This window comes from Ptychodera flava, unplaced genomic scaffold (genome assembly GCF_041260155.1).
Source record: "Ptychodera flava strain L36383 unplaced genomic scaffold, AS_Pfla_20210202 Scaffold_32__1_contigs__length_2955704_pilon, whole genome shotgun sequence".
NCBI classification, from domain to species: domain Eukaryota; kingdom Metazoa; phylum Hemichordata; class Enteropneusta; family Ptychoderidae; genus Ptychodera; species Ptychodera flava.
The window spans coordinates 2,205,977-2,229,782 of record NW_027248354.1 but is presented as its reverse complement, the minus strand read 5'-3'; the positions used below and the strand labels follow the sequence as shown (position 1 = coordinate 2,229,782).

General features: G+C 37.9%; 1 protein-coding gene across 1 annotated transcript; it reads right to left on the bottom strand.

Annotated features, from left to right (window-relative positions):
* Window positions 1-7,697: 7,697 nt before the first annotated feature.
* LOC139127460 (fibroblast growth factor receptor 4-like) lies at window positions 7,698-23,332 on the bottom strand. The gene is made up of 17 exons (XM_070693382.1): window positions 23,320-23,332; window positions 22,363-22,623; window positions 21,708-21,971; window positions 21,114-21,377; window positions 20,256-20,561; window positions 19,654-19,917; window positions 17,809-17,933; window positions 17,528-17,584; window positions 16,680-16,736; window positions 11,349-11,577; window positions 11,020-11,130; window positions 10,745-10,932; window positions 10,115-10,231; window positions 9,851-9,962; window positions 9,580-9,676; window positions 9,275-9,374; window positions 7,698-8,125 (listed from the first exon to the last, which is right to left on the bottom strand). The coding sequence occupies exons 1-17, from the start codon at window positions 23,330-23,332 to the stop codon at window positions 8,018-8,020; spliced, it is 2,673 nt and encodes an 890-aa protein (XP_070549483.1). The 3' UTR covers window positions 7,698-8,017.
* Between the last annotated feature and the right edge of the window lie 474 nt (window positions 23,333-23,806).

The following is a 23,806-nucleotide window of genomic DNA, read 5'->3' as shown; positions in this document are numbered from 1 at the left end:
CCATTCCACTGAGAAACATAAATACTGAGAAACATAGGCAAAGACTATAGTGAAAACTTTGGTCAAATTTTTCACTTTATTTGACCTTCCTAAATGTGTCCAGTCCGATCAAGGCCAATACATTTTGTCTGGAATTTTCACAAGTAATAGCTCAGATAGGCATTAAACAGTACAGGTCATCCACCCATCACCAAGAAAGTCAGGGTGCCCTCGAGCGATTTCATCAAACCTTGAAATATATGATTAGGATTGGCTGCTAATTTTATAATATGAGAGCGCAGCTGGTACTATAATTTATTAGAATCAGGTTAATTTACGGTTCAGGTTCCGCTATGATTTTGTTTGTTTGTGACAGGGATGCATGGTTATATTGACCAAAGTCGTTGCCTTGCAACCTTTTGGGTGGATTGGTAATATTCTCTATGTCAAGCAAGTGTGTTATTTTTAAATGTAAATGGTCCACATGATGGACGTTATTATCACTAATCCCTCCTTCTAGTATTGAGCACATACCGGCGTTGACCTTTGTGGGAAATCACTTTGGGGCTTTAGGGGGGGAATTTCTCCCTCTTGTGAATTCAAATAAGCAACAGTACAGCAGCTTGGCTTACAATAGAAAGCTTGAAATTTAAGAGAATTTTGACAGGCAAGAATAGCATAGTGCATCAACGTCCCTTTGGCACGCACAATGTAACTCCGGAGTTGCAATTGTGTTAATGATGATTGGCTAAACATCACAGTCAACCCTTCTGTGCAGACGAAAGTGTCAGTACGCATTGACTGACTTCAATGCACTGAATAAACATTTATTCCTTTTAGATGTACAGTTCTACAGTCGAACCGGTGACCGTAGTAACTGATTGCGGTTACCTCTTCTGATAGTCAACAGGTCGTGACAAGGACAAAACATTGACCGATATTTATTATAGCGATGAGTAAGCAGCACTGTCTCAGTCTTTGATGTTAGTACGGTGTTTCGGTACAAACCTTTCATAAGGAATATAGCTTTCATTTTTTTATTTCTACAATCTTTTAATTAGCGTGTTCTCCTGGCAGTTATGGGAAACAGATCACGCTCTCCCCCTCTTTATTTGTGATTATTATATATGCAAAGCGGCCATATAAATAAATTTAGCTTCTGAACGACCACGAAAAACATTCACATTTGTTTTGTGGGAGGAGCATTACCGTCCATCATGCTGTTATCGACAGACTGTGAATAACTGTAGCATTTTAAATAGCAAAATTAATTGGTGCCGTTTGACCTGTGTAAGGTAACTCGTTCTGTACAGAGTGAACAAATAACTATGAACTACTATATCCTTTGACTGACAGGTAAAACAATTAGAGGTTATTACCCAATATCGCCTGTTCCTGTGTCGTATCAGCATGAATGTCATTCGTGCTGCGTCAGACACGAGACGAAATCGACTGTCTGACGCAGCACAAATGACACGAATGCTGATACGACACAGGCAACAGGCGATATTGGGTAATAGCCGATATATAATATACCCATGCCCATAATTTTAGGGAATTTTAACTAATAATAATATTACGCCTTGCGCATAAATATCAGAATGTTTATGTGAACAGGCTTCATTCATAAAGTATACGACGAAGATGTCAACATCACGCGCGACATCGTTGCAAGTCGTCCATATCTCCATGAAACCCAAGAAGAAAGACACCGGGATACAAAAATCGTCATACAGAAGGAATATTTTAAGGTGCAATATGCTATTACAACTGTAACCGATCAAAAACTGCTCAGCTTTAAATCCATCCCGATTTCGATCTTCGTACGGTACGGAGCTCGCACGGAGAGGACGCCTTTTGTTAGTTTACCCTTGGAGTTGCCATGTCAACAGTCGTCAGGCGCGCGCGACATCGCTGTCTCGCCACGCGCTCACTACCTGTTCGGTGGAGACCCTGCACAGTGCCGGCGCCGTGCGAACGCAGAATGTTTGCTAGAACTTGGCAAAAAATACCATGGAAAACATTTCAAGACTCAACGTGATATTTCCGTATTTTGCAACCAGAAATACCCGTGTTCCTCGAAGCCCTTCAAGTTTTACGTCGGCGACATCGCTTCCAGGCGGGGAGCGGCAGCCATTTTGTTGTTTACATTGTTTACCAACAAATTGCTAATGTAGTTCGGGAAAACTCTAAAACTGATGACGTTCATCGTGCATATCTCGACGTTTACCTTGAAAATCATGGCTGATATTTAACGATGAACGTCACTTGCAAACTCTGCAGCCACCTAAGTCTGTGTATGGTGATTTGTATTCGTCCACAGTGTTTCCCTCTGTTGCGGTGCAGTAACATAGTGACCAGAACATGTACACAAAGGTCCACACAGCATCGTACCTATGGTGCATTAGCTACGTTGACAGTAGCTCATGGTTACTGGAAAAGACCAAGAGTAGCCCAACCTGAACTTTCTTACGGAAACGTTTTTTGTTTTTGTTTTTGTTTTTTTCTGCTGTATACCACAGAATGGACCCTGGAGCGAGAATCTCCTTTAAGAAAATATATATTCTTACCAATTCACTCATTTACTCACTCAACCAATAATACTACGTTGGTGAGGAGATCATGGCACGATATCCGGCCTAAGATATCCCATGGAATACTGAAACTAATCTTTCCGAAACAAATAATAATCTCATACAAATGACACAAAAAAATAAAAGACACATTAGTGAAGGCAAGACTTAACAAACAAACGAACAACAACGACGTGGTAACAGCGTTTTAAACACAGCTAAACAAATCAAAACATAAATATTCTAACAACACTCATATATATTCTAACAACACTGTTAGTAGAGCAAAGCAATCAAACAAGAACAAAACAAAACCCATAAACTCAAGTGACTGATACAGGAACTACCCAGAGTTCCAAAACGAAGCGTCAAAAGGGTCACAGTCAGACATAACCGACCCCGGCTTCGTTTCGCCATGGCTAATTTCTAGCAATTCTGGCCGACACATAACATATTGCATAGCATGAGAATATACTACACCTGAATAGTCACTAAACAATTACGCAATCAGACCACACCACAAAGCATTTAACCACACGACTCCCACGTAATTTAATAGCCGATGTGTACAGCTGCGTTCCATTATTTTACTTGCAATGTGTCATGTTTTGCTGTGTTTCGCTAAACCGCTAATGAGACTTTTAATTACAACGTTGCTTTCCAAGTCAGCTACCCAACCATTTTTAAAAGGGTAACCAAGATGGCAAGAACAGCCAATTTTAACCAATTAGTTTCAAGAACCTGGGGAAAGGTGCTAAAAGCGTGCGATAGATATTTTGATGAGATAAACATTGAGAACAGTAGGATTAAGAGACGGTGACTGGTCCAACATGTTTAGTTTCTGTGGGGGGGGAAGGTTTGAATGCAAACACCACCTTTCTTTTCCTTAAAAAAACTGTGGTGACAAGAAATGTCTTAAATCAAATATGTTTTAATCTAATTTGTGTTCAATTTGTTGATCTTATCATTAGTTCATCTAAATTTGCAAACAGGTTAGTGACAATTTTTAGAATAGTGACACTTAAAAAAGAAGGTCAAAACGACAACAACAAAAAACACAGTGTTTGGCGGTAAACATGTGCGGATCTAAATCTTCATGTATGCGTTGCCAGCCGGAGTTCAAAAGTTTAAGCGTCTCAGCGTCATTCGAATGGAACGCCGATAAACCTGCCACGGACATTACGATCTATTAATACTCAGGGATAAAGGTTGAAGGTTAGGTAAAATGAAAAACGAAGGCACTACATAATACACGGCATACATTGAGGGCGTATGCACGATGTGAGTTTAGAAAGTTTCATTATATCCGACGTCGTGCTTACTTCTTCAAACATCTTTAAGACACACTTCGGCACTTTCTGCTGAACAAGAATCCAAAAAGTGCATATTTTATTTCTCTGGCGTTAAATTTCGTGATATTTACTGATACAATCCACAAATTCGACGGAGAGATTCATATTTCAAGAGGGCTAATTCCAGATATGTAAGATTGCCGCGCGGTTAGCTGACTAAATTAAATTAATAAAAACAATAAATAACCGAATAGAAGAATATCCAAATAAAACCAAATAACCTGGGTAACTTTAAGTCAAGTTGGAAAGAAGACCATCTCTTTTCGGTTAGAATGCTTTGTTGTGAGTCTTTTTACTTTACTAAGTTTTTTTTTAATGCTCATAGTCTTAAACTTGTTTTTGAAATGTTCATTTTCGTAATAGATGTAGAACAAAGCAATCAGCATCGAATACCGTAGTGGTAGGCAGTTTTGGCCATCACCTAGACATTCGTAAAACATAACTCTGATGGAAGGAAATTTCACTCGGTTATGAACAGCGCCCCCAACGAAATCGCCCTTTTTACTTTCCCGTGACTCAAACATGCATTCTTCCTTGGACTATGTCACAGTTTGTAGATGCCAACACCCGACTAAGGAATAGCCGAAAGGAGGGAATTTTCTTGCTGGCAGTGAAAGAAGACCCGGGAGATTAAAAATGTCATAGTATAAGATAATATATTTCTTTGTTCCTGGTGAGAAACGTTGGAGGTTTCCGTTAAGGAATGACGAAGACTGGACCATGCAGCCGGCAAAAATGGTCTTGCCAATATTAGTGTTTGTAGGTAAGTGATCGCATTTAAATGCAAGTAGCACACTCATATGTTTGAACAGACATACCGAATTTCCACCCCCTTGTTAGACCCTGGAAGCTGTTTGCGACATATCGGGGACTTTAGAATTCGTTGTAAAATGTTCCTAAAACAAACTAACAGACAACGCTGAGACCGCATCGACATGACATAATCCTCAGCTCAATCCAACACTCACACTGAACTCATAAACGTCCTCTCGCGGAATAACTGTTGTGCGAACAATGATTTTACCAAAATAGTTGATGGACAGTAAGCTGCAGTATTCAGCATTTTAGGTTGCCTATTTATTAGAGATCAATGCAGGGGATATTCACAAACAATGCTGAGGTGATCTGATCGGATTTTTAAGATCGGATTTTAAGATCCAGCCCCCGTCTTTATGATCAAAAATTTTCAAGCCCCCCCCCCCCCGAAAAAAATAAACAAACTAAACATTAACATACAGCCAAATATGATTACTGAGCAATGTATGCAAAGAAAAAAAATAAACTTATTCTGCGCAGTTCTTCTGCCTGAAGATCGACACTACATTTTTTCAACTCACACGTGAATATTCTGCAGTGGTTATACAAAGTCAGCAGTTTGTAGAGCCATATTCCAAAAGCGAGTCTTAAATTGATTCATGTTAAATGCATGAGTTGATGTTTCGGATTATCAGTCTAAGCCGACTCGAGTTAATTCAAAGCACGATGGGACAATGAAACCCGCCGAAAAACACCAAGAATATCGATCATTAGAGATTACGCAAATTATTCATTCCTGCCTTCATTTTGCCATATAATGCAAAACTGAGCATTCTGACCTATAAAAATGTATAAAAGTAAAAGACATATATGACCTAGCTGCTACTTACATAAATTTTACAAATTGACAAAAGCGGAAGGTTGGAATGTTAATCAAATAAAACTTTCAACTCTGAAAATGAAGGTGTCACAATGACAAGCTTGGTTAAAATAAGAAAACTTCAATGGATCCAAAATTTTCTTCATTTCACTTAGCATATTGACTTTCAAACTTTCCATATGGGTTATTGCACGATGAGAACGTAAACATTTATTCACTGCATGAACTTAAACCTACGGTTTTATATATTTATTTATAAGTGTTTTTGTGACTTTTCGTCGAATGTGCGTAGAAAAGAAAGCATGATGACTAGCTGTTTTCTTTAATTGTTTATTATAACACGATTGGAACTATTTTGGTATTATTGGATTTTCAAATTTTTCTGATTTCTCAAAAGTGTTAGGTGCCGTATACCAATGTGTGATATTCAAGATCGGATCGTGCTGTTTGTGATATGCGCTTTGTGGTCTGTGCAAATACTTGGTTTTGTTACATTTGTTCAACCTTCAATCTCGACAACTCCTAGATAAGCCAAGTTTAACGATAACCCGACTCAGCGATTTGCCCTCACTCAACATATATTGAATCAATCGGAAAGCAACCCAACAGCATTCATATCTGGTTGATTGTGTTTTGCGCAGGGTGATGTGTATACTGTAAGTGTATATTATGTTTAGTTGTTTTGTGCACAGAGAAACATAGACAGAGTGGCAACACTCTCATGCCTTTTGTTCCATGGTCGTCTCGGTCGACTATTGGCTTTTCATATTAAAATGAGCTTCAAAGGTGTTAAACTTTTTGGTGGCCTTGTTTGTGGTTGATAATTACACGAGATTATGCTCAAAATACGACGATATGGCATCGTACTGCCAGTCGCGTAGCAACCTTGGTTACTGTGTCTGATCTCTCAGGCAAGAAACACTGCTTCACGCCAATGAAAACATAACCCGCCAGCAGTTTCATAAACATGTCCTTCCTTGACGCACGTGTAAAAGACGGTATGACTGACCGTAAACCATTGAGTAAAACCAGACAGTATCGATAAAAGACTTTCAAATTTGATTCAAAAACACTCATTATATATTCATAAAAATATGAGAGGAATTTTTAAAACAGTAAAACTTACTTTCCTGAAGCTCAAAACACTCCCGTTATCGCTAGCACATCAATTCCGCTCAGCACCACACGACAACAACAACACAAACTTTGCCGAACATACTTCCGAAAATTACCGAAGGATAAATGGTCGGCACTCTTCGGAAAAGATAGGCGAGAGCAACGTGAGGCGATGCGAACATGGCTGGGTTACATAACCGCTTCACGCCTTAAACAATACCCGTGGCCACTCTGTCTATGTTCCTCTGTGTTTTGTGTGTGAAACTGTGACGCATTCTAGCATAATTATACACAATGCAGAAATATCTTCAGTTGCGCATTGTGCATGTTCCTAAAGAGGCGTTTTGCTGACCCTATGTATGTGGACATCAATGCGTAAGATTCATACCAACGAAGTTGACAAACAATCCATGTAAGCTTATAGGTAAAGAAGCTATCTCTATTTTTCCTTGATTACGTGCATACAATGAATTGTAATGGTCTAAAAAAAACTCGTTCAAATTCAAAACAAAGGATGAAGTACATTGCGTATAAACATCACAACATACCGGAATATCGCCAAAGAAAGCAAACGGAAAAGAGAGAAATGTAAAGCTAAGTTAAGCTAACAACTTTGCTGTGAATACACTAATTGGATAATATATATATATATATATATATATATATATATATATATATATATATATATATATATATATATATATATATATATATATATATGCGATTAAATCTTAATTTATTTGGTGGACGTGAATTCCATATAGTGCTTTTCTTAATCTAATGTTAAGAAAAAACATGTGTATGTGAGTATATACTGTCTTGCCATTATTTTCTACATTTCCGGATAGTTCAATATACATGTCGTAAGAACTGTTAATACGATAACAATGATTAAAAATAAAATAAAACGAACAACAAAGCAGCAAAAATATATACTGTCTTGGTACAAGCCAGCTATGTTTACTTCAAAATTTTATTTTATTTTATTCCATTTTATTTTATTTTTCGCAAAAGAACTGTGAGCACTCTTAATTACGCAATCCTCAAGAAATGTATCTCCTGGGTATCTAAACAAAATGAAATAGAATGTGCATTCCGATTGCTATCATTCTATTGTCACTTTAATGTGTGTTTCATGATAGAATGGTATATCCCGACCTCACAATAAGACTGTAGAGCTAAAAATCTCTTTACTTCTGTCTGGGATTGCAGGTTGCTAGGAAACTTAAGCATTATTATGTGGTAGGTAGGTCCAAAATATAATTATAGAAATACAAGAATAATATTTTGTTGATACACAATCCTTTCATAATATCCATGCTGAGTAAAAGACGATAGCAGATAAGGTTTAGAGGAAACAGTCATTGTGACTGAAGCATTGTATCCGAAACCTCCGAACTGTTTGTTTCAACTGTTGTTTCAACATCTTCTTGTGCGTCATCAATCCCGCCTTTCATGTCAACATAATCCTACAAACATTAAAATAGCGAAATCAAATAAATTATTACTCGTGAAATCAAAATAAATTATTACTCGTTGGTAATGGTCTGATTATTTGGCATACATTATACAAACTCAGTGTTCTACCTGAACAGCAAAAGTCGCTCTATGTCATTTTTATATGATTCTCTTGAGTCGAACTGAAGAGGGACATTTTGAGCAATCAGCGTATTCGTTTTTAATAAATGTTGACGATATCGCCTTTCTTTAATAAACCACACCAGCGCCGTTTATCACAAGTATCTCTCTTTGATTGAAAACTTGTCCTTCTCTTTGTTATTGTATCGCCTATTATTAGAGGGAAAAGTTCCTCTGTTAAAAGAAATTGCTTACTGTTTGTTGTGTTACGACTTCTCTCTTTACATTTGTTTTATTCATGGCATTATGCTTATTTTAATACAGAGGAGAAACATTTAAAATGTCTCTCTTCCCTGTATATATGGTGCTGGTCTGGTTTGTGAAAGTAAAGCGATATCACCAATATTTATGTAATGATAAAAACAAATACGCCAATTGTTCAAAATGTCCCTCTTCAGTTTGACTCCTGAGAATCATATACTAACAACATGGAGCGACTTGTTGGCATTTTAGTCTCCGAGACGCCTGAAAGCCGTTTGGAGACGACAGACGACCAGGACCTGACGCCTATTATTCGACTAGCTTAGGTATAGAACTGTACCGTGTAACTTGTATGTTACTCAGTCAATAAAGTACGACGACTTATAGTATTTATGTTGTACTGATGATGTCTCTTCTACTCCAATTTTCTCCCAGATTGTACGTATAAATACACCCTATAGCCGCACACCCGCGTATATACATGAAAATACACAATACTATTCAATTCCATTCACTCACACTGCATTCTGTCAAATAGTCATGAGCCATGAAAGATGTACGAAACAAATTGAGGATGAAGTACATAATTAATGTAAACGCAGAATTCCAAAGCCTTTTTCTACAAGTCTGTATAACGAACGAAAGAGAGTTTTCAAACAGACGAGCCAGTTTTCCAAGTTTCGCTCTTTTCAGCAAACTACTTGTCGAAATTAGGTACTGCTGCTCAGAACGTGTCTAAGATTTAAAATATTACAAGATCATCACTAGTATGCAAATACCTCTGTGTCGCCCTCCATCTCTTCTAGCTCGTGAACGAGGTCATTGAACTTTGGCCTCCGCGTTGGCTTTTGTGACCAACATTTCATCATAAGCAGGTACCTACACAAGATGGAATGATAGCGGGATACTTGAATGATTGATATGCTAAAATATTCACTACCTTTGTACAATCAGTGTTGTTTTATTTGAAAACGTTGATAATATTTTTTTTAATTTAGTGTTAAATGAACTAAGTCCATTCCTTAATCTTTTGCTCCATGTCAAAGTATATGGGACTCAATTTTGAAGAAAAATCTAAACTCACAGATCCTCATTGCAGTACTTAGGTCTGACCATTCTACTCCCTTTCTTCAGATATTCGATCACCTCTTTGGCTGACATTCCTGGGTATGGTGTGTTTCCTGAAATGCGAGTAGCGTGAAGAAGGTAAACATAGAGTTCTGATGCCGTACGATATCTTATACGTGACATAATACCAAATATGTTTAACCGGATAACATAAAATATTCAGACATATCCGTTAATATACGCTGGCAATCTATGATGCAATCAACCATTTTTGTCTGTGCACCTACCTAGCGTGACTATCTCCCACACGACCACACCAAATGACCAAACATCACCCTCTATTGAAAATTCGGACGACCACAGTACTTCCGGTGCCATCCATCGTACAGGCAATTGCGTCTGAAACACAAAATGCAGAACGCATACTTTATGAGGGAAAGTGTTCAAACGTAAGGCCCCTTACTATTACTGTTTTTGACAATCAAAACAGCAAATTAAATATAGTACTTAGTGCGTTCTGTAATCAATGAATGTCTTTAAGGTGCACTTACTTCGTTGTCGTCCGCGTTGCCTCTTAAATTGTCCAAATCTCGTCCAAAGTTTGTCACTTTGCAAATTCTGTCGTCATTTAACATAACATTCCTCGCAGCGAGATCACCATGAATTACCTGTATGTTGTTCAGATAACATTGATGTTATATATTTACAAGAACATTGAATGTTGTTTTTACTTGGAAATAATGGAAGTCGAGGTCCTTCACCTAAAGCTTGTTACCAAGGAGCTCAAGCTATTTGTAATTGAACGGACAAGCATGATGCCGTGAACATGAAAATCTCATCGATATTGGGAGTCGAAACAATTTTGCTCCACTTTCCTGCCTTATTCTCATATTTTCCCCTGATAATTTTTTCCCGAACTTGTGTATCAACTTATAAGATTTCATTTTCTTAACCTGCCTCCATGCAATACAGTATTCAACTTTATAAGAATGTTATCAATGTATTACATCAAATTTCTACCCGGCTGTTGTGTTTTGGTTACTTTGCATTCTTCTACTAGTTAGCGTAATATTTGTAACCTGCCGTCAAAACGCTTTTACAAAATGCAACGCTTTAAATGTCTTAAAACGAATTCTTCACTCTTTTGAAATCGATTATTAAGTTACATGTCCATAGCCTACCTTCTCCGATGACAGGTAAACCATAGCACTCGCAATTTGCCCGGCAAAACTTATAAGATCGCTGCTACTCAGACTCGGCGATTTTCCTTCAGCGTTTGTGTAGTTGTCAGCGTTTGATTTCCGAAAATCTCTCAAGTACTTCTGCAAGTTGCCGAGTGCCATATAATCTAACAGCAAATACGTTGGTTCTGTAAAATACAAACCATTATCAGTGGAATTATGAGCAAACAATAGACGAGATCAATTCTCTTTAAAATACTTGATGTTATACTAACCTGTCTTGGTACAGTATCCGACCAGGGAGAGGATGTTCTTGTGCCGACCGATCGTTTTAAGTAACTCCAATTCACCCGTCAACTTCTGTTTGTCATCTTCAGGAGCATTATCTAAGCACAAAGATGAAAATAGAATTCATAAAATCAAATGTCTAGATTTTATTATTAGTTATTTTTAGTTCGAGACATAAAACCAATGACAAAAATACACATCTCTCTCTCTCTCTCTCTCTCTCTCTCTCTCTCTCTCTCTCTCTCTCTCTCTCCTCTCTCTCTCTCTCCTCTCTCTCTCCTCTCCTCTCTCTCTCTCTCTCTCTCTCTCTCCTTACCCTTGGTAGTCTTCAATGCCACCACAGTCACACCGTCTCTGTCGCAAAGTTCCCATGCCTCAGCCTTGAAAACCCTGCCAAACGTGCCTTCGCCAATAAAATCTTTCTGACGGACGTATTCTTTTGGAAACTCAAGGACAATCTCGCCAGGCATCGCATACTCTGTATTGGTGTCAGACTTCGTATTCGACAGAGAAGCATTTTGCTCAAGGTTCGGGTGGACAGAAGCCTGTAGAAGGTAAGTTAGATTTTCTGGATATGTACGATTGGTTGGCAAAGTTCATCATAGATTGCTTTAACTTGGGTCTATTACTTGAATACAAACTTTCAAGATATTGTTGTACCAGGCTTGGCAGTGATGTCACAAGATTACATGCTGTCGAGAGTGCTTGTGAAATATTTGCAACTTTATCTGCAATTATATTGATGGCGCAAATATAGCGATATATATATATATATATATATATATATATATATATATATATATATATATATATATATATATATATATATATATATATAGTAGACCAGATGATGATAATTGCCGGGAAAAGTCTACATGCCTCTTGAAGGGTACCTGTCAAGTCAAAGGTGTGGTTTACAAGGCCAAGGTATGAACGGGGACAACTTTGAGCGTCTATGGAGCTTTCTAAAGGTAGTCGACGCTAAAAGGCACTTCTCACGCCGAGATCAGCTGTCTATTTCTACCAAAATCTCGTAGATTGATCTGACTAATTGGCAGCCCGACATCCAACTGAACGGGGACTCTCAGCGATAGTGCGCTATTTCCTGGCTCCATTCCCTCCTTAAATTTGAAATTATAATACTAAAAAAGCCAAAAAGTTGAAACAATTGTCCCTAATCTTGGGGTGACTTATTTCCTATCTCTTGTATTCAAACGTGCACACTAGACAGCATGGGCGAGCTTCTTTCTGTTTCTATGGTCTATTACAAATGTATATGATAAACGTGGAATGAGCAGATATTGGGTTTTGATTATCCGGCATCTCTCGTTCTTTGTAGGTGAAAAGGGTATACATAGTGTGTGAGCAGGGTGGATATGGGAGGGAGTTGACCCGGCTGCTTCTCTCGAAATCTTGTAATTGTTGGACAAAAATGGTGCTTTTTGTGCATTCTGAGACAGACGTCGATACAATTTCAAGTTCTCCTTACCATCTCAGGATTTCTCTATACTGTCCCGGCATACCCTCAAACTTTTTGTTAAATATCCTCGGTCAATTCTCCCGTCCTCTAGATGTGTTTGTCAAGAGAATTAAGTTAATCAGCCTTCAAATGAATAAGTTTTAGTCGAGAAATTTTTCACGACTCTGAGTATTGTAGAGTGGTATCGTCACTGACTGATGGCATTACGATGAGTATTTTATTAAATCGTATAAAATCATATGCCAAGTGCACTACGTAAGGGACTGGTAAGTTTCTTAGGCCTGGCGGGCGGTGGAGCCATTGGGGAGTCACCTTTTTTTCACTTTGGTGATTGGGGAGGGGATCACCATGTTTTTGAAATGCCCAATAGGGGGCCAGTATATTTCTGAATTTCGACAACGACTCATACTCGTGCAAGTCAGGAATTTCATCATTCACTTGCATTTTTGGCGCATTCTTCGGGCGCGTACCTCAGATAATCAGACATATTTTCAGATCTATTTATGAAGGGAAGGCAACAACAAGATCGAAACGGTAGTTCGTATTCTAGGATGTGGCGTTACTTTAAAAATATCACGCACTTACGATCTTAGCGAGCCCGAAAAATCCTGTTCGATGGCACCCACTGTTTACTGTGACCCAAATCTACGTGGCCACAACGGACCGTCACCACCTGTACCGGTCTCCGCCGATGTCAACTCGCCAATCCCGATCCCAGTCGTCAATGTTTATGTCCTACAAACTTTGATGTTTGCAGTGACACACATGTCGCCCGTAGATACCTTCAAATGTTGTCACTTGACGGAAACACTGTTCTGTTGTACGAGTCAACTTTCGATGATGCATACTAAGTGTGCAATAAAGAGTTGAGGCTAGAACTGTAACTGACAGCTGAAGTCTCCGCTACAGTGCAACATGCAGGTTCGATTCCGATCGAGAATTTACGGAATTTTTATGTGATGAAGAAGATTTATTGTTGTTCGTCGAATGATTTGATGTTTTTGCCTTCGATGTCATTTTCCAAAGATCACGGTACTTATTTATCCAGTTGAACTTGAGTTGAGGTGCAGCTTTCGAAGTTTCGGGTTTATCGCTACGCCAGGTTTAACATGTCACGGTGACGTTGAGCCGTCCGTCCGAGCTGGAGCGCTAGCCGCGACGGCACCTCCATTCTATTCTTTAGAATAGCTACACAAGCTTTAGCGACTCGAACTTTCGTTGGGCATGACTTTCATGTTTCCATGTCTGAATTTATCGCATTATCGCTTCGTAAAAATGACACCAGATCACGGCATCAATCGCGACAGATCGGTCTGTGCACGAAAGCGTCACGGCGAAGGGCAGAAAAAAGTTCCAGTTGTTGACTTAGAACAGGGGTAATTCGGATTTCTTATCCGTACTGTTCTGTGTCACACAGGTGGCGATTCGGGCCAGTTCATGTGATAATGAAGAGTGTTGCCATTGGCGGAGGACAGATAGGCCATGTATAATACAATAATTAGGATAGCTGTTCTCCGATCTTCGCTACACTGTTTCTAATATCTCTCGAGACTCCCTAGCACCCGTGTAAAATTTAACGTTGTTCGTTTCTGTTTTTCCGATTTTGATTTCTGAATTTAAAAAACGAATTTGAGATTCAAGATTATAACGAGAAAACTAAATTCGAAAATCGCGTCGAATTGTGAATGGTGAGAACAAAAACATGCAATATCTGAATTAAAACTAACTCCAAAAAACGAAATTACGCCTAAAACCGAATATGTCCATTTCAGGAAATATTAGAATTTTACTTGGCCGCCATTATCTATGGACCGTATTTTCTTTTCTCGCATAAGTTTAATGTCATCGTCTGTCAGTGGCTCGGCGGTTCGAGATTTATTTCCTTTGCCCTTCGACTTAAGATCGCAACGCTTCGCTCTGAGTGCATCTTCAGAGATCTTAAAAACTGTATCCTCACAGATGGAGTAACGGTAGCCTTTCTCTGAAAGGTAACGATCGATGCCTCCTAAGTAGCTGGTTAAAGTATCGGGTTCGTACTTACTGCCATCACTCTGTCGGGCTTCGATGAAAACTTGGCAAGGTGTTGATCCAGATTTTCTGCTGGCGACAATTAAAATTCGACTTGACCGCACTCGGTAGCCTGCAAAAATGCTTACAAACTGCTTTACCGATGTGTTTGTGGCTTTAACTGTGTTTTTACGGCGTTGATTTGCGATGAATCTGTCAATCTCTTCACCACTGACTTTACGTGACGACGCTCCGTTGCCGACATTTTGTGTTGTCTACTCGGGCGTCCAAAAAGAGACATCAGACTGCAATTTTTACCCGCCCGCACATAAACTAAATGAAAATTATAGAAGCAGCCGTATTTTATATTTTACACCTGTATATTAATACCCCGTATTTCCATAAACTTAATTACCTTCAATCTTTTGCGCCCCGGGTAATTGATAGCAGTTTTCAGCGTGTCCTTGACAGCTAATTTTATTTGTTCACTTTTGAAAGTAGTCCGGATCCCATATTCACCACCTATGGAATATGGATTCACCATTGTCATATACCTATAGTGTGACGTCATACTATTATGATAAATAGGTCTAAGTTATATATATATAAATATATATATATATATATATATATATATATATATATATATTCAGCTCGAAGTTGTACGGCTCCGCGAAAAACTCGAGTATACGATGACGTCAAACAGAGGAAAACATGAACAGTCTTCTTATTTTTCTTTTGACGTAGATGGATCAAAATTATTGTAGCAAAGTGCATGACTTTCGTCGCGATTTGTGTTTTACTTGCGCGGATTACTATCATTTAATGAGTAAAGCGGCCGTCACCCAGGAGATACTTTCATTCATAAATCCCATTTAGCTGAAATTTAGATACATGGAGTGCTACACAGTAAGTGAGGCTACCCACAATTCTCCATGATCTGTACACACGGAGATCACTCACTAAACTGAAGCAAATTTCTTCTGTACACAGAACAACTCAGTCCATATTTCAAAATTCTGGCAACATAGTTCTGATAATCATAATTTTCTGATTTCTCACCCTGAATAATGAGAAGATCAACCCCTTTTCCGCGGAGGAGATAGTAATTTTGCAATGTTGTCGACATAGATTTTTGACAGCCATACACAATGTTTTCAAGGAAACTAAGAGAATAAGTTGCTCTTTGTTTGCAAAAGAAAGGGTATTGATTTTCTTTAACGTTCGTAACAAAGGCAATTTGCATGTCTAACAGATATGATCAGACCATAGGGAAGCCTCACTTTGATGTTTGCAGTGACATATATCTCACCCCGTGGATACATCCTTGTTTTATTTGACGGAAACTCTGTTTTGAGTGTTGTCTGAGTCCACTTTAGCAGTACATCGGATTCCACAGCGCTGCACAGCTCAACAGCTGATATTTTCGATACAGCCTTGCGCAATACGCCGCTACAGGTTTGATTCCGGGCGAGAATTACGGAATTTTTTGTGTGATGAAGGAAATTTATCGTTGTTAGTCGAATGACTTTATGCTTGTGCCTCCTATGTCGCTTTCCCGAAGATTATACTTTACTCATTTATTCAGTTGAACTTGCGTTCAGGTGTGGGTTTCGGGTTTATCGCCAACCGGGATCGCTCGGTACGATGTCCGCATTGAGCCTTACGGCTCGACTGGCGCCGCGACGTTACTGAGCCAAAATAAAGCAATCGACGGTATCCCCATTCGATTTTCGGGAAAAGCTATAGTTTTAGAGACTCGAAATTTCGTTAAACATGATGTTTTCATGTCTGGATTTATCGAGGCACCTTTTTTATACTTATCATTGGAGCTAGCACGGCATCGATCACGACAAATTGGTCTATGTCACGTCGCGACCTGTATGTATGAACAGTACCCTACAGGAAAAAAAGTTCCGGTTGATGACGTACAACAGGGGTAATTCGGATTTCTTATCTGTCCTGTTCTACGTCACACAGGTGGCAATATATATAATGGATTGTTACTGCGCAGACTTGAATAGGCTTACAATATGCAATTTTCAAAACCAGTCTTACTCACTGGTATTCCTATCCGCACGCTATATTCCCGAAAGGATGTTTGTTGACCTTCTCATAAAAGATATACGTGCCCTAAGGTGAGAAACAAAAAACACTTACCTGAGGGATATCCCGTAAGTCAAGCTCTTGATATTGAGGATCATTCTCTCCCTCCAACTGCATTTGAAACATATAAATTAGATTAAACAGGAAACGGTGCATATTTCGATGATGTATACTACCTACTTATTATATGTACGTACTGTCACCGGAGACATCACACCTGGATATTCAAACTCGATTTTGACTAGTTCACTTCATCTATGCTCTCGCTATCGCTCGTGCTTATATGTCATGGACTGGTCAAAATCTCGTGATATACCATCGCTTGGTGTGATTTACTGCTTAATTAATATTATGTCTTTCGGTAATGTATCACTTTGGCTTAGTTATTGTTAAATTAGACACAATTATATATATATATATATATATATATATATATATATATATATATATATATATATATATTTAACCATGTAACACTCCACTCTACTGTTTATCTTTGTGTGTCTATAAAAATAGATTGGCATCAGTACGTCTTATGGTTAGCCAGAGTGCTATCCTAATTACCTTCGGTCTCTACTATCAACTCGGTAAGTAACTTAGCAATTCCCTTGTGTGTTCTATCCAGACAATCAAATGAGATAGTTCTTTTTATCTACAATGTTATTTACACAGCTTGTGTGCCACGTACAAAAAAGTAAACGTAATGTATATGAGACTGTCCAACCATCCTGTTTTTTGAGATTATTACTGCGCAGACTTGAGTAGGCTTACAATATGCAATTTTCAAAACCATTCCAGTGTTCCTATCCGCACACTATATTTCCGACAGGATGTTTGTGGACTTCTCATACAAGATATGACATGCGTGCCCTAAAGTGATAAACAAATGTGATAAATCTTACCTGTGGTATATCTTTCAGGTCAATCTCTTGATATGGATGATCTGCCTCTTCCTGCAACTGCATTATAACATATGAATTTGATAAAACAAGAAAGAATTGACATAACTGCGATGAGGTATTCCACCCACAGATTATGTGTATGTACCTTCACCGTCAACAATACGCCTGAATATTCAAACCTAATAACACCACCGAAGTGTCAGAATTTAGGTACGATTTCACCATCATAAGATTTCATTATCGGGTCAATTACTTTTGATTTCCTTCAATATGCTGCTTACCCTTCTTTCCCGCAATAATTTCCGTTTTCTTTTTCTCCAGACGGCTACAAAAACAACAGCCAACACAGCTAACACCATGATGACAAAGAGCGTTGAAACAACCGGTACGGCGACTGAGGATCCACCTCAAAAGAGCAGAAAAAAGACCATGTACATAAATACCTGACACCCGTATTAAGTATAACAGACACTCAAAATCAAAACCATTTCCTACAAAGACAGTAACTTCGAAAGTAGAAGCTGTTTTTCATGCAATTGCAGTGTACAAGAAGTATGAAAATTGCCTTTTCATTTTTAACACTTTTCGAAGAAGAGTAAGACACTTGTATATGATGAAATAAAATACAATTAAAAATAACATATGATTTAGAACATTCTTGATACACTTTTCTGACAAGCGCTGTATACTTTTTTTGTTATCAATATACATTTTACGATAACAAAATATTTTTATAACGCCGCTTAAATAAAACTTGAAAGTGAGATTACCCTGACTACAACAAAGCATCGTGCATTTTAAACTAGAACATCATTCAACTACTGGCGGTTATTTTGAATGGAAAATTACATGATTGAAAAAGGCAAAATGACAAATGTAATACATTATGAACTTTTTTACCATGCAAATGTGCAAAAAATATTATCAAGGTGTAGGTGTTGTCAACCAATTGTCTTGTCAATTAATAGTAGGTCTTGTCAACCAATCTATCACGATCCACACCAATATTCCAACAAAGGGCACAAATGTGTTTACTATTGATTAAATAGTGAATGCAAATTTATATATTTACCATGATAATGAGTAAATTCAAAAAAAATCTATGATCATTTCATTAATCGACATCTTCATGAAGGTAGCTAGATACCTTATGGATACTTTCAGATTTGTATTTCTTTCTCAGTTATAGAAGTCCCAAACCCCAATAAAGTATATGTTTTCAGACAGTCCTGATATTGGGAAATCGGACCGAACACACTACAGAGTCATTATTTGCATAATAGTCACGTAGCAGACGTTTTCAAAAAATTGTTTTTTTCTTCCCTTAGCGAACACGCTGCACGTTTTCTGATTGAAATATGTGCATTTTCAAGCCTTAGCAAGACCCTTCAAATCCGTGTCTACGATTTTATCTCCTTGCCTCCATTCAAATTATGGGGCGACAATTACAATTCCTTGAAAAGGAAAAAGGGAATCCAAGACACTGGTTTGAAGAGTATTACCAAAGCTTGTCAATACACAAATTTCAACCAGAAATCGTGCAGTGCCTTCACTAAAGGGAAGTAAAACTATTTTTGGAAGGCTAAGCAAAACACTTGTCACGTGACTATAATGCAAATAATGATTATGTACTGTTCAAGGTCGGATCTCCAAATATCAGGGCTTTCAGAAAATAAATACTTTATTGGGGTTTGGGACTTCTATAACTGAAAAATAAATAAATATCCCTAAATAATTGAAAGTGTCTATAAAATATCTAGCTTAACTGACTGCTTCCATCTATAATCGATTGACCTGTCATTCGCTCAGTCTAAGCGATGTATAGTGTGCAATGTGTAATAGTGAGTTTGCGAGTGTGCTTCTGAACTCTAGAACGTCCGGAGGGGAAGCAGTCAGAAAAGTGTAACAACTTTCCGGAACAACTTAGCCCGATTATTGAGCCACTCTTTTTGGCGTGTGGTTCCCCTAGCGGTTTTGTTACTTCTCTCCTGGGTGACTGGATATCGTAGGTAGGTAGTTCAAACCCGATTGGTGACACCAAACTTGTTTCATATCCGCGGTAAATACTTTATTTCAATACGAATCCAAAAGCAATATTCATTTGTGCATATTTGCAATTTCCTTACCTGATAAAATTACATTGAGCTGTATTTCACGTTGATCTGTTCCAAGATAGTTTTCAGCAATGCAGATATACTTCCCTCCATCGTTTTCGACGACAAAGGTGATGTTATAAATACTACTGTCTTCTCCAAAATCCAAGTTTTCGCCATCTTTCTTCCACGTTATGTTGGCATCTGGGTAGGCATCAACGGTACAGTTAAGACTCACAGAGGACCCTATTATCACATCCATTATCTCTTTATCCTCGTCTGAAATGCTTGGTTTGTCTGTCAGTGAGAATATAATTAGGATATACGAACATTTCAATTAATAGACATTTCAAACTTTCCATCGATTATTGCTACATATATATGATTAACAAGCTGAATAGTTTGTATTCCATTGTGGTTTTGACTTCTTATTGACATAAAAACCAAAATAAGTGAAAAAAGCTTTGATCGTCACGAGTTACAATGAATGGCCCTTCAAATATAGTCTGATCGACACAGTTGTCAGAATACAAGTCCACACTCTCTCCATTGAAAGTGTTAATTGCACGTTAATGAATTCTTAGTTCTTCGATTGTTGAAAATATCTGCAGATCTTAGTTTTATAGAATACTCACAATGAACAATGATGGGTATTTTTGTACTTATTCCACTGTCTACACTTTGGTCTGCAAATGTAGTGTTTGCTATACAATAGTAGCTTCCGTTGATCCAGCGGTGCACTACTCCGAGGTCAAAGGTGTGAATCGTGACCCCGTCCTTATCATCAACATTATCGACAAGGTTCACAGATTCATTGACGTGAAACAGTGTAATAGAATTAGGATCAGGTACCCCGTCAGTCACTGTGCACGTTACCGTGACTTGGTCTTTGCCTTCTTCGACTGCATCTGATGGTCCGAGAACGTCAACAACTGACAAGTCTGTTGAAGGGTGTGACAAAGAAATTACTTCAAGTGCTGTTACTTTAGTTTCATGTATCCTGCAAACTTCAGACATAGACTTCTTCTGTCTAAAGATATTGCTTCCTTAAAAATACATCCCACTACGTAAATCAATCTCAACCAACATTCCACTACCTGCGTAATCAGCGATGTGTACCCATGTAGATGTATATTAACATATTAACACCAGTTTAGCCTTAAAGCTTTTGACGACTGAGTCTCGCGGCGCGAATCAAACGTTGTAGAGATGAAATTGAAAAATCATTTCTTCAGCAACCCCTATATGATATACATAGATATAATATATATACCCTAATATATACATATATGTGAATGTATGTATATATGTGTATATATAAATATCGATAGATAGATAGATAGATACATATAGATAGATATATGGAGGGCATAAAACAAATATACTCTGTTGTACATCCCTCGTATGAAAGTGAATAGTTATGCTACATTACTAATCCAAACTAATCACAAGGTCATGCTTTCATTGTAGTCCATTTAACCTAATATACTCACACTCAACGACGACTTGGGTCGTGTCGTGTCCGATATTAACATCATCGTTATAGAAGGTTGTCTCAGCTGTACAATTGTATACACCAGTGTCATTACGATTCACTACCTCAACAGAGTAACTCAAAGTCGACGAGATTGTTAAACCATTCTTTATCCAACAATGACTGTCGACGGGTGGATTAGAATCAACTTCACAAGTAAGGGTCAACCCTGCACCTTCTTTAATCTTGATATTTGATTCATGTACCGTAACTTCGGGTCCGTCTGTAGGAACAATTTAAGCCTTGTTTTATCTTATTTTCAATCTTGCTGATGTTGATGTTTAAAAGTGTTTTATGACACTTTAACCGAAGAAATACTAGCATGAAGACTTTTGTTATTTAAATGCAACATGCAAGACAAGTGGGGATTAAATACGTAAATCAAATTGTCTTCTACTATGAATTCTCAACAAGCATCCACAGTCTCTCCCTCCCTCCCCTCCCTCCCCTCTCCCTCCCTCTCTCTCTCTCTCTCTCTCTCTCTCTCTCCTCTCTCTCTCTCTCTCTCTCTCTCTCTCTCTCTCTCTCTCTCTCTCTCTCTCTCTCAACTTACATTGGACATCGAAGTACGTTGTATTACTGCCGGTTCCCTTTTCCCCATTGTGGTACGTGTTATTTCCGAAGCATACATACTCCCCAGTCCTGTCACGTTTCACGTTAGGCAAATTTAGTTCTGCCCCTGTGGTCATTTGTCCATCGAATGACAACCAAGTGAACATTGTATTCATCGGGTTGGCGTCTATAACATCACATGTAAATATGACACTTTCGTACTCTTTGCGTACGTGCCATTGAGCGACATTGATTGATGGTGGATCTTGAGAAATAAAAGAAAATATTAACAAAATAATTATGTAAAAAAATATAGCTGTTTAACAGTATTTCATGTTGCGTTAAGTCTTGAGATGTTGGTCGTATTTCGATTATATAATAAAAACGTCGCTTGGGTTTATTTTTGTGCCATCATGATGGGACATGTAGCTTGGCTATGTTGGTCACAATTTGCAAGGTGGAGATGGTGGTACAAAATGTAACGTTGACCGTCCGACGCTAAACCACTAGTCGTAGACATAATGACACGTTTTAGTTCTTTTGATCATCATTTCTTTCTTTACATAAGAATAGCACTGATATTTCTTCACTGACTAAATGCATTGGTCAACTGACCATATTGTCATTTGTTGAAGCCTATTAACAAGAATACTTACACTGTACATTAAGATAGAATGCCAAGTCTTCCATCGCTGTTTCATTATTCCAAAATGTGTTATTGGCTTCACAAGTATATTCACCACTTTGGTGTCGCTGAATGATTTCATATTGCAACGTTTCAGTCTGACTGACCTGATTACCATTGTACTTCCATTGAACATCTGGTGTTGGGTTTCCACTGACTTGGCAAACTATAATAAACTCCCTCCCTTCAATCGCATATGTGACGTTATCAAACATGACGATCTCTGGTGAATCTGCAAAGACAAAATAACGACTTGAAAGTTTATGAAAAGTTGAACATCATTATAAAAATTAGCGACATTGAATTAATTCAGTGACGAACACAAAATACTATAGTCAAAATTATAACCTTAAATAACAAGTTTTCCAACCAAGCATGGATTTCATATTACATAATGTCGAATTGATGATCAACACTCTTTCATTTCAAAACTACATAAATCGCTATCATATACATTTAATTGTATAATGTATCTATGTTACAATTTCAATCGAATGAGAAAATCTTTGTAATGAATCATTTTTGCGGCTGGTATTAGGGGTATGCTTTTGAGACACAGTTTTGATCTATATGAGATTGTAATTTGTAATGAATCATTTTTGCGGCTGGTATTAGGGGTATGCTTTTGAGACACAGTTTTGATCTATATGAGATTGTCTGTCGAATTAAATACTGTACAAAACTGCGAACAATAATATCACATATTTGGTAAAACGCGAATAATTGCGATAAAAGATATGGTGAAGATTCTTAAAAGAGACAACAGTAAATCAAGTACATAATATTCGTGATTACCGTCAATGGTTATCACGCTGTATTACTTTGAAGTGCACGTGATGAACGAAATAGCGTGAAACGTAGCAGCATAAATGTAGATTGCAACATTTTTATGTCAAGTGAATATAGTCTTACTAATTTGCTATTTTACTCTGTTTCTCCATGGATTACTAAAGATCAACATTTGAGCTCACAGTGATATTCCTTACACCACTTGACTTGACCTGCTTTCCCACCATTTCTAAATTTAAGTTTATGTTTGATATCAGTTGAAAAGCAGATTTTTAGCAAAATTTCATATCAACGTTTAACTACACCAAACAATAAAATATATCGGCAAAAAAGAGTGCCTGAATATACCTCACAAAAACATGTCGAGGATCGAATAAGTAAGCCTCCAGGGGAAATTTTGTAAAATTTTAACCTAAATTGACAACACGCTTGGCGAGGGAGGTTTTCTTGTTACTTACATTGGACACCAACGAATACATTAGTTATTCCTATACCGGATGAACCATCCCAGAATGTGTTGTTCGCTACACATGTGTATTCACCGTGATCCTCTCGCAATACATCCGTGAAGTTCAGCCAACTGTCTTCGGTAATGATACCCTGATTTTGCCAGGAGACGGATACTT